The 12175-nt window shown below is 34.6% G+C and overlaps 2 protein-coding genes and 1 pseudogene across 2 annotated transcripts; all 3 read right to left on the reverse strand.

The window, feature by feature from the left end:
• Positions 1-141: 141 nt before the first annotated feature.
• LOC125222522 (Ankyrin repeat family protein) lies at positions 142-2293 on the reverse strand. The gene is made up of 6 exons (XM_048125183.2): positions 2106-2293; positions 1102-1193; positions 905-983; positions 725-819; positions 487-582; positions 142-407 (listed from the first exon to the last, which is right to left on the reverse strand). The coding sequence occupies exons 1-6, from the start codon at positions 2275-2277 to the stop codon at positions 321-323; spliced, it is 621 nt and encodes a 206-aa protein (XP_047981140.1). The 5' UTR covers positions 2278-2293; the 3' UTR covers positions 142-320.
• A 2271-nt stretch (positions 2294-4564) lies between these two features.
• On the reverse strand, positions 4565-5600 carry LOC125224007 (zinc finger protein ZAT5 pseudogene; annotated as a pseudogene).
• A 5067-nt stretch (positions 5601-10667) lies between these two features.
• Positions 10668-11971, reverse strand: LOC125221003 (carbonic anhydrase Nec1-like). The gene is made up of 7 exons (XM_048123127.2): positions 11887-11971; positions 11585-11802; positions 11412-11518; positions 11191-11305; positions 10955-11122; positions 10820-10873; positions 10668-10748 (listed from the first exon to the last, which is right to left on the reverse strand). Exons 1-7 carry the CDS (start codon positions 11969-11971, stop codon positions 10668-10670), a joined length of 828 nt encoding a protein of 275 aa, XP_047979084.2.
• Between the last annotated feature and the right edge of the window lie 204 nt (positions 11972-12175).

A 12175-nucleotide genomic window follows, 5' to 3' on the forward strand; every position in this document is an offset into this window, starting at 1 on the left:
TATAATTCTCTCCTACATCTTGGTTACAGTTAAAACACAACACAGATTGACAGGAAAATTCTTCAGACAGGGCAACGCAGGGGAAGAGGGAAGGTGGCTAGCAACAACTGTAATATAATGATGAAAACACTTGAAAGGCTATGAGAGGGGAGAAGAATCGCATCAAACCAAAATCAGATCGTGTCATAGGGGGTAGCAACATTTCATAGGGGGTATACATTTTCATCTATTGAACTCAATGGTGACCCTAGTAATTCAAGTTAGTAAGTTGCACTAGAAATCCTTTATATGCAATGCAGTAGAGGGTGCCATCATAATTTCTAGGCCTGCTGGCGAAGTAGAGCACCTTGAGCCTCTTCCAGAATGCTCCTAGTTTCAGTTCCAGCATCAGCAAGTTCAGCAGGAGTCTGTCAAAATTACTCATTAATTACTTTGATATCAAAAAAACTAAGATTGCAGAAAATAGATTTTCAACTATATATTGACCTTCCCATATAGATTTGTTGTACTTGGAGAAGCTCCATATGAAAGCAACAACCTTACAACATTGGTGTACTCTCCTCTAGCAGCATGGTGGAGAGGCTAATATTGAGAAGGAAAAAAAGAGGTTAAAAGATCATAAAACAACTTGATCCACATATCATTCTTTTCGAGCTAGAACAAGACTAAAAGATCGTACACTATTACACTGCAAATAAGCATGATAACACTAAGATATACTCACCGTGTCCCCTTCCATATCAATAGTCTCCAACATTCTGTTCACACGGACAGGATCATTAGCAGAGCTTAGAAGTAGTTGGGCAATTTCCAGATAGCCTGCAAAGTGGTTTAAGAAAGCAGAAATAAAGAGACACCCTAAGGAGCATGATGGCAATATGAATACAGTAAGCAATAAACTCACCTCCAGCACAAGCATCATGCAAGGGAATTGCTCCATCCTCGTCCTTTGCTTCCATGTTAGCTCCTCTTTCCAACAAAAACTGTATAGTGCCCCATATTATAATTTGGTAATTGCAAGTTATAGCTTCCAAAAACATCCTTCTCTGTGGGAATAAGGGATTTTCACTCTAACCATATAGTCATAAGTTATTGTTTAACCTGGACACAATTCAAATGGCCAAAGAGGCACGTGAGATGAAGAACAGTATCACCATCTTCCACTGGTTCATCAATGTTACCATCAAAAGCATCTGAAAATGTCAATAAGGTTCGAGAGTCAGAACACAAAATAACCTCAACCAAATTTATCATAGAAAGTATAAAATGTTCTCAGTCAGAGGGCTCGCTAACTCAAGTGATACACACTCAGACTAGCAGCTAGCCATTGGTTTTGATCTTGCTGCTTAGAAACTTGCCACATATTTTAAAAACATAACAAAGAAAATATATCTGTTGACAAGCACATTCTTTCCAGAATTCAGTTAGTAAAACTATGAGATTTGCATACAAACAAATTTAACAGTTGCGAATACACAAGCAGCACCGCACAATATGTGGTTATGTTCCTAATGTGCTTTATGAATTAACAAATGAGCAATCAACACATCTAAAAAGCATTGATAACAGAGCTGATCGATCGAACCCACCACAAAAAGTCTATCCATGGTTACAAACTCAAGTTATGGTATCCTAGAGGGTGATTATTAGATTTCAACATCACAATTCCATATAAAGTTCTTGGTCATATAACATGCAGCAACTGAATTTATAGATGTAGTATCGTAATCATTAAGCACAAAGTAGAACAACATAGAACAGATATTAGACAGCGACAGCTAAAGTGTTTCAGAGATCAAGTGAACTCAAGTGAAACTAATAAGTATAATGAAAATAACATCAGCAACAGTGTTCAGTATGCAGGAAGAATCATTTGTAGCACAACCTTAGGATTAGGTTTAATTAGTCAAAAACCAAAAGGCAGGACCATAAGCATTAAATCTCATCCTCCATATATAATACAAACCACATACATTCCTCTATCTCTAAAATCGGGCATCCTCTTCTGAAAATCTAGATGGAACCTAATGTTTCCAGGCTCTACGCCGGTAGGAGAAATGAACAAAAAACCAAAAAAGGTGCGATTGTAAGAGAGTAGAAGTTACCTAGGGCTTGGCGTAGGGCGTCGAGGTTGCCAGACTCGGCGGAGGAGGCGAGGGGACGGAGGTGAATAGGTATATCGGAAAGATCGATGTCTTCGGCGTAGTCGACACCTTCTTCCTCGAAGAGAGCGGCGCCGTCTTCGTCGTCATCGCGTCGTCCATCAGCTACCGCCATCTTTGAAATGATTCCTCTGCAACAACACAGCGGTTACAAAATAAGTAGGGATTTTTAGGCCCAATACCCAAGGCCCATGATACCTCCATTACCAATTTTCATAAAGTAAGCTTTTTTATGGAAATAAGTTTAACATTTAATAACAGTAGACCTTTAATTGAGTCCAAAACATCAAATTAATTGTTTCCAGCATTCTACTTTGATTTAGATTTCCCTTTTCGTTGGTGAAAGTAAATATTCGAAAAACTAAATAAAAAATGGCGATATATATGCATTGACATTGGAACCTGTTAAATAGCCTGTCTCACAAAATTTGATTTGTACGTAACACTAGCATATCTCATAAATCGTTGGCTATATTAATAAACAGCTGGTTGTTACGCAATAAAAGGTGAGTTGAGGAGGCAGGAGCACCTCTATTAAACAAGTGGAGTACTGTATGACACTTAATTTGGCTCATCATTCTGTGGGTGGCAAGGATCCGAATTAAGCTCAACCCCAACAATTATTTTAAGGGCACTTTATGTATCAAAATGCACAGGAAATTAGTATAGTATATTAATCCAACCTCTCATTGGTGCACTCATTATTCTTTATTAAATTATCGGGATTTGAGTACTATCTACTAACCATAACATTAATTACCTGCGCTGATATATCCATATATTTTTAATCTCGCCACTAATTAAGATTATTCCAGAGTACTTGGGTGTAATTGGATGTAAGTCTTTTGACCACACGGATTTTACTTCATTAATGAAGAAATACTCTCTAGCGCTTTTTTTAGTGATTTTTGCTTATTAAAATACTCCACACATAGTACTTACAAAAGAATACTATCATTTTCTCAAATCCAATTAATCATAGCATAATAATAATTACTAAAGATAAGATTAATCAAATTAAATTTAAAAAAAATTCTAACAATCTATGAAAATAAATACTAAACAATACTTTGTAGATCCATGTATAAGATTAGATGAAGTGGAATTAGAATAGAAGCTCAAATCAATAGGCTAGGGTTCATAAATTTATTAGCCGATACAATTCAATCATGTTACCGTTTGTTTAGGGGCCTTAACTTCATGCAAAACGTCAATAATTTAATTTGAACTTGTGTGTGTGTGTGTGTGTTTGAGAGAGAGAGAGAGAGAGAGCAGGAAGCATGTGCATGTTAGCTTTTAGTTGTGGCGAGTGACGAGTGCCTAATAACAGCAGTGTAGTGGGCAAATGATAAAGAAAAGATTAAATTTACAAGGTGGAGTAACATTCAATGTGATCCCCAGAAAACATGGATTTCTTTGTTTGGAAAAATATTGTGGGAATATAACTACCCATCACGTGGATACATTTCAATCCAGTCGCATAGCATATTTCTTAATGCCTTTCAGATAACAATGTATGACAGTATGAGACTATGAGTAGTTAACCGAATTTTATGTGACTAATATGTAATTCCTTCTACGAAAATATGTCCCGACGTTCTCCCTCCTTAAACATATTAATTTATGTTACGTTCATTTAATCTTTTCTCCATGAAAAAAAAAACTGAATTTTCATTTAATTGGATATATACATTGCTCTCTCACGAGTCACGGATCAAGGATATATGGGAACACTTCATTACATATATTTACGTAGTATCTGAGGAAATATATCACCAGTCCCACAACAATATACTACAAAATTACTAAAATTTAGATTTTTCTGAAACTTTAATTAAGGCTTACAACGGCTGGGAAAATTTGTAGACATCGTTTAGTCACAACCCTGAAACGTTATTGATATGAGTCATATGACTTATTCGGCGACGCTAAGTTTGGATTGTGGTTATCTCTAAAATATACTTTCAATATTTACTCGTACAGAATGTTAGTCAAAATAAAATCATACTAGTAGTATTTAATAAAGAAAACATAAAAAAAATTTATGTAAATATGCAATGAAGGAAAAGGATTAGCTAGATATATATACTGCAGAGTTTATATCACATGGCTGACATCTATATATATAAAATAGTTGTGTAGATTAACAGAATTGACCTAATTCCCTAGTGGTTGTGTGTGGACCTGAGATAGTGCAGCTTATCATAATCACTAAAACCTTGTAATTTAGGTAATGCTGACAACTATTAATTTATGACTTGTAACTTTCACGTTGTGTGAACAAAATGCATACCATACGATTAATTAATAGTAGTAGTATTTGCGAATTTTACTAATACTAAGGTAGGCTAGGTGATTGTAAATGAAGATAATAGTGTTTGAAGAATGCAAAAGAACATGTATACTTAAAAGTGGTAAATATATATAAAAGAATCAACTACATTTATGAGCATATGAATATTGAATAATGGCAACGAATTTCACTACTTTTCATGTGAAATTTGTAGAATGAAAAGTAAAAAATAAAAAAAGAATGGATACAACAAATTAAATAAATCTATATTCTAGTTAATAATGGCAGTGAATCAATGGCGAAGCAGCGAAGACTATGACTTGTTCCTTTGCCGGAAAAGGAAACTTAGATTCCGGTTGATCATCTTCCGGTGCCGGAAGATTGAGATCTAAGGATAAGAGACTCCTCGCCTTCTTGACTCCATGATTGGCCGGAATGGGCCTATGGCGGCGCATGTGGCCGCCCAAGGCCTGGCCGGAGCCAAACTCGGCGCCGCATATGGAGCACTCGTGAACCCTAGTCTTGCTCGGGGACGATGCCGATCTGCAGCTTGAGATTTGAAGTGAGAGATCCGTGGTGTCATCCATCAAGGGCTTCTTGTGGCTGGCGCGGTGGCCGCCAAGAGCTTGGAAGGATGAGAAACACTTGCTACACGTTTTGCATTGGTAGGCCTCCTCGGCCGGTGGTGGTGATGATCTCCCTTTGGCTAATAGGATTAGACAATTAGCCATATCTTCCTCCTCCTCATCATGTGCGGAGTGGGAAGGGGAGACGTCGCTTATAACGCTGAGTGGGGAGGCCGAGCGCGGCCGCTTGCTCCTCTTCCCCTTGATCATAGTACTAACTTCTTGCAGCATCATCATGGCTTTTGGTTGAATGGAAATGATGAAAAAGAGTTGCTATATATAGAATATGAGAAGAAGGAAAGGTGAAAATGTTCACTTATGATGAGGTTCTTCCTTTCTTGCAGTGGCAACTTAAGATGGAATAAATAAGTGTAGTAACGTGAACAAGTGAGATACAGAAACATGAATATTATAGTATATGGGTGTGGTTGTTTGTGATGGTAATGGAGTGAGGGAAGGAGTGAGAATCGGTTGGCTTTGAAGCAAACCCATTACTTTTTGGGAACGATTCCTTTCCTTGTGAAGAATTGGAGTGCAAGCCTGGCACCACAGAATTTGCGCTACCTTCACCACTTCTTCTCTTCTTTCCTTTATTTTATTTTATTTTATTTGTTATACACTTTCTAATGTGAATGCAGACATATTCATAGCTCCATTTTTATACTACTATTAAATTTGTCCTTCCAACCAATTTATTAGTGTTTACAATTCCTAGCTGTAAGTGTTGCAGGTTCACATCTTCAACTAATGATTGCATTTAAAGTCAGATAATTAGGATGCGTTTAAATAAGACAAATGAAGATTATAACTTATAAGAAAGGCAGGATTAATTTTAGTGGTTTACAGTTACACTCTAAATACGTTGAATTTTGAATGTAAAATTTGATCCTTTTCCAGTAAGGCAACAACTATACCTCATGATTCCTCAATTTTAATATCAATGTCAATATGTTATTATGCATTTAAACTGACACTTGTATATGGTAATATGAGAGACATATAATTTAACTATATAGTTACGTTTAATTAAAAATAATATCAGAAGAAAATAGGCATATAATTAATTAGTCTACTTTATTAATTATAGGAACAAAAATTATTTGCGCAGTTGCCATGCACTTACAATATTGGTATAACATTACTTATAGTGCCGATGAAAAATAGTACTACAACAATATAGTTACTTAAATCCCTAATGACGACTTTACCCAATGATTAGAGTTGGTAAAGCATGGAATAATTGCACGTTCACTTTGTGTTTGTGGCACCCAGGAATATCAATTATTTCCCTGCTCTAGAAGACTTAATTTCGTAACAAATATGCGTGTCACACACAACACCCAGACTTAGTTGCTAGATTGCTAGATGCTAGAAATATGTAGCATCCCGAGGCGTAAGTTTGTGTAACCCATTATATACCTAACATTAGAGCATCCGCAACGCTGCCTCGTTGCGGTCTCGGTCTCGACGAGACGAGATGTCTCGACGCCCGACGCGTTCGGAAGAGGCCGGCCTCGAGCTGGCGAGACGACGCGCGCGGCCACGTGGCGCGCGCTAAGCGATGGCGTGACGCCCACTCGCACGGCCCGCGAGTGGGCGTCGGAATTATGACGTCATAAATTTATTTATTTTTAAAAAAAAAATGAAAATTCGAAAAAAAAAATTTGTAAATTTTAATATTTAATTATGTATTTTTAATTATGTATTTTTTAATCATGCATTTTTAAATTTTTTAGGCCTTTAAATTGTAATTTTTATTTTATTTAATTATATTATTTTATAATTATGTATTTTATAAATTTTTAGGCCTTTAAATTGTGATTTTATTTTATTTAATTAAGTGTGTTTTTATTAATTGAATTTGTTGGAAATAAAAATTAAAAAATGAAATTGAATGAATAGTTAAGAGATGGATAAGAGATGGTTAAGAGATGGAGAGATGCAGGTGTTGTCTCTTAGTCAAGAGATGAGCTGAAAAGTACAGTGGGACCCATGAATAGTTAAGAGATGAGACGGTTAAGAGACGGATAAGAGACAGCGTTGCGGATGGCCTTAGCATCGAGAATGCACTTCTAAACTTAATTTCTTTTAGCCCAATTAGTTTGCTAAATCTACCGTAAAGTGTTACACACGTTACACAATTTTAGGCCTTTAGCCCATTCAACTAAAAAATGTACTACTAGGTTTTAGTCGTTCACAAAAAAATTTTATCATTTCAATTATTTTTTTACTTATTTTTTATTAATCACATAACTTTTAAACTATGCGAATTAAATCATGCTACAATTCATAATTGTCCAAAGAAACTAATTTCCCAGCAATTACGTGACGCTTATTTGATTCGTGATGGTGTGGATTAAAGCGGAGCTCCAACCCCATTTCCGCGCCACAGTGATCAGTTGTGAACTGCAATCGTAAATCGAATAATTAGTTTGGCTTCCGCGTGCCATCACCAATTTCACCAAAAATTAGTATTGTGGGATAACTGTGACTATAATATGTTAGGGTTTGATTAACATGGTTTAAAAATCTAAAGGTGGCACTAAAGTCAAATAAGTACTCCTAACAGTTATGATTTAAAAATAATTTTATATTTAACAAAATTACTACTCCATAATTTTAAAATTGACTAATATTTGTATATTGAAATGCGAAAGGGTCAACTGTTCCATTTTGATGTGGCCGAAAGTATTTTTAAAATATTTAATGACCATTACTTAAAAACATTATCTATATATATTGAGAACATGTATTATAACTTATTTTACGCGCAGCAAATTTCTCAAATTGGATTCCCTCCATTGTCACTGACCACAATTTTACACCAAAAAGAAAGTATGTGGTGTATTAGTGTGATCATTAGTACAAAAACAATCAATTATAGAGCTATTGATACTATAACATACTCTAATAATCAAAAGCGCATCCCTCCATTATTATTTAAGTTTCGGATATAAAATAGCAAAAATAGGAAGCCGCAAAAACTAATGATTCACCACTCAGAAACATGTTGATATTTTGGGCGGTGGGCTCTAATAATTTGAAATTTGAGAGAGATATTATTCTTGGCGTATATTGCGATTAATTATAACTATACTCTACGAGTGTGCTGAGGGCACGTAACTGTCTTCTCTGCCAGCATATATATTTCCATCTAGTAACTAAAGCATTTATTTTTATTCTTTCCTTTTCCTAAAATTAAAAATAAATTATAAAGAAATGAAGAATATATAGCGTAAAACCCCAATTTTTGAAGAATATAAACATATACTAACGGAAGGAAGAACAAACACACATGTTGGAGAAGTATACTAAACTTTCCATCTTACGTTAGTTTGTACACTAGTTATTTTTTTATTTTTTTTCAATTGCCAGTGGCGTAAGAGGCGGCGATTGACATTTGCAGTGTCTTAAATTATCATAATTAAGGAGCTTCCTTCTGAAATAGTTTACAGAAATTCTTTAATTTAATTTATTTTTCAAGTAAAATACACAGTTTGGTGGCGATGGATCTCTTTTCTGTTTGTTATAATTAATGAAGTTAAAGGAAAGTCTATTACTTTCGCATGATTATGATACTTATGTAATGAATTGAGATAAATTGGATAAACTGTCGATATATATTTTAACTCTAAGCACAAAAGAGGTCGAAAACCTGTGGAGGAACATTTTAATAATAGTGATACTGACGCCTAATATTACAAAAAAAATTATAAAAATATTTCTTCCAACGTTGAACTTGACATATAATTTCACGAACTAAATAGTTGTTGAATTTTTTCCAACAAAAACATAATATGGTAACATTTCATTTGTTATTAGATTACATAAGATATGATTACCACTAAAAAATGTTAATGATATGATTACAAAATCTCTAAAAGCCAGATATGATTATTATATGGTTATTCATTTCATTTTAATATAATTATTTTTTTATTGCCAGTGGAAACTATTAAAGTTTGTGATAGTCATTTTGGTCAAAGTTTGGTCCTATGGGGTTAATAGTCATTTTAATAATCAAGTTTGGTCAAATTTTGATTTGTCTCACAAAATTTAAATTGGAATATTAAATTATGAAGTTTCAATTTTTCTCAATTGTCTCATCTATATACAAAGTGTCATCTTATAATGATATTCAAAATGACGTGTTTCATAAAATTAAGTAGTTATTTGTTTATTTTCCTTTCTTTTATTTTTTATTTTCTTATTTTAATGTAAAATGTCAAACATCATCAAAATATGACATTTTGTGAAACTAAAAGAAAAACGATACATTGTATATAGATGAGATAATTGAGAAAAATTGAAACTTGAAACTTCATGATTTAGTATTCCAATTTTAAACTTCATGGAATGGACCATAGTTTGACCAAATTTCGTGATTTAAATGACTATTAACGCGATTTAGAAATATAATAGCATGCGTATATCTGTAAATAGTTACGTATTAAAATAATACTACAAAATCTTTTGAGTCATTTCAAGCTATTCAAGTAAATTACCAATATTAAAGTAGTTTGGAGATGCAATTTATCTCGGTCTGTTGGATGCATCCCCTAATTTTATAGATTCAGTCGCTATGATTAATCTTGACATGCGGAAGTAATTTGTTTGGAAGATGAGGAATGTTTGATTGAAACTGCTCAACTTAAAAAAATATATAGTCCACTCCGTATTATTATTATTATGCATACCCGGCTAATTATGAATTGGTTGACTAATATATTCAACTCAGAGGTACCTACGGTTCGGAACCGCCGGTTCCAGTTTCGGAAATTGCCGAACCGGAACCGAACTGTGAGGGTGTTTCGCGGGTTCCGGTTTTGAACCGGTGTTTTTCGGAGGTTTTTTTTTTACAGTTTTTCACGGTTCCGAGCCGTCGGTTTTCGGCAGTTTTTTACAGTTTCGGCTTGGTTTCATGGTTATTCGGCAGTTTTTTACCGTTCCGATTTAGAACCACCCAAAACCGACAGTTCCGGCACGGTTTCAGTTCGGAAATTTTTGAATCTGAACCGAACCACGGTTCTAAAATCGACGGTTTTGGTTCGGAAAAATTCTCATGGTTCTGGTTCGAAACCGTAACCACTGGTACGGTTTCACGATTAACCGCCGGAACCGTTAACCTTGGGCACCTCTAATTCAACTAATGCATACACGGGTACCAGGTGACATGTCACATATGTGCACACTCATCATAACTGTTGTTCGAATTGAGAGATGAAATAAGAGTGGGATTTAGTATGAGATAAGTTAAGATATGTTTTGTGAAAGATTAATATGGTGTTGAATTTTATTTTGTTGCTTGGTTGCCTAAAATTGCATGGAAGATAATTTTAATAAGATGTGTGGTTGATTCGAGTAATAATAACTAAGACTAATATCAATTTAAGTTTAGTTATCATAATAAATAGGACTAGATGATAAGAAAATGTATTCTTTAATTCTTATTAATATAATAATCATTACTTCTATTAGCAGGGAGATTAATAAATAGTTGTATTTGAAATGGAGTATAGATGAAATAAACTCATCAAAATCCCAGCCCATCATCATTACTAGTTACAAATATAAAAAAAGAGAGAATCAATCGGAATCTCCTGGCCCATAAAGGTACAAATCCCGGTTGTTACGAGTCTGCAAGGGTCTAGCATTTTCCTCTGTGTACTGTCAAATTAAACAAAACCCATAAATATATACTCTATAAAATCAAATTAGGAATAATTCAAAAATCTTACATCATGAACAGCTTCTCTCAGCAACCTAACTTGTTTTCTGGAAACGGTCTTCACCTAAGGTCGTTAAAATGATCGATAATGATATTCAATTTCCACATTTTAAATTATGAATTAGGAAAAACAAGAGTAGTAGACCTTTTTATTAAGGGTCCAAATAACTCCTTCTGTACATGGAGGGGTTGTGAGTGACCCCAAATATCTGTAAAATCTTTCGCTACCAATTTGTATATCGTTGGGGTCCATCATTCCCAGAGCACTTTCGTCGTCTTTGTTATCAACAATCGAGGATATATTTGACATTATCTGTGAATTTTGATACGAATAGATATTGAGATTAGAAAAATTAAATTATTAGTAGTAGTTAGTAGTACCTTGGAAAGAATTGGATCAGGCGTTCCGATCTTGTACAAGATTCCAACGACGGCTATCCTATTTTTCAGATTAGGATTTGTGCTTAGGTGCACCAAATGCAGCTCCATGTCGTACCTGTTGTTAACAACCATCAATACTAGATGAGGCAAGTACTAATGTGGAATTCTGGTGTACATCGATAAACCCTCACACAGACATTTATATATTTACAAGAAAGTACCTTCGGCCGTTGATAGTGTGCTCTGAGGGAGAGTGCCAATGGGCGTACCGGAGAGGGTAATTGATGCCGTTGATGAATAGTGATCCAGCGCCACCACTCCACTCAATCTGCATCAACATAAATATGCTTATCCTTTCATCTTAAACATATCAATATCTAGTGATTAATCTTACTTGTATATCATGCCCTCTATTCTTCAAAATTGCATTACCAACTTTGTAGTAAACCTTAGTATTTTCCGTCTTTGAAATTATCTTTACTCTTTTATCTGAAATATCTATTGGAGATTGCAAATTGCCATTGTTGCATGCACCCCATTCTTTCTTTATTTTTCCCCAATTTCTTGGACCCTTTTCACTTTTTGCCCAATAATCAAACTCCCTTTCATCCTCTGAAACCAGAAAAAATAAATTGTCACAATCAAAATAAAAACAATGGTTGAGAATTCTAAGAGGAAGGTGATTTGCATACATACCTACTTCTTGAGCATTGCAAAACAGAACAATGCAAGAAATAACAAGGGGGGCTAGAATGTAGAGAGATGTAATTCTACTCTCCATTTTCTCTCTCTTTTCTTGTATCTTTGTGATAGAAAAAATATTTGCAGATGGGATGATGATTAGGTGAGGTTATGTGGGTATATAACAAGAAAAATAATTGAATTTGGTTGTACGTCGTGCTGAAATGGAAATTATCTGCATGTTTCTTCAAAGTCGGTGTGTATCATAATGTGAAACTCGATTAGGTATATACTCTCTCCGTCC

Source organism: Salvia hispanica, chromosome 1 (genome assembly GCF_029641045.1).
Source record: "Salvia hispanica isolate PSC_SH4W2 chromosome 1, Shi_PSC_v1, whole genome shotgun sequence".
NCBI classification, from domain to species: Eukaryota; Viridiplantae; Streptophyta; class Magnoliopsida; order Lamiales; family Lamiaceae; genus Salvia; species Salvia hispanica.

Excerpts from the sequence above, each read along its gene's own strand:
- LOC125222522 (XM_048125183.2), bottom strand. The coding sequence starts at position 2,277 with ATGGCGGTAGCTGATGGACGACGCGATGACGACGAAGACGGCGCCGCT. Across the intron at positions 1,194-2,105 it reads CGCCCTACGCCAAGCCCTAG|ATGCTTTTGATGGTAACATT; the intron begins GTAACTTCTACT and ends TGACATTTTCAG. Across the intron at positions 583-724 it reads TTGATATGGAAGGGGACACG|CCTCTCCACCATGCTGCTAG; the intron begins GTGAGTATATCT and ends TCTCAATATTAG.
- LOC125221003 (XM_048123127.2), bottom strand. The coding sequence starts at position 11,971 with ATGGAGAGTAGAATTACATCTCTCTACATTCTAGCCCCCCTTGTTATT. Across the intron at positions 11,306-11,411 it reads CACACTATCAACGGCCGAAG|GTACGACATGGAGCTGCATT; the intron begins GTACTTTCTTGT and ends TGTTAACAACAG. Across the intron at positions 11,123-11,190 it reads CTGATCCAATTCTTTCCAAG|ATAATGTCAAATATATCCTC; the intron begins GTACTACTAACT and ends CAAAATTCACAG.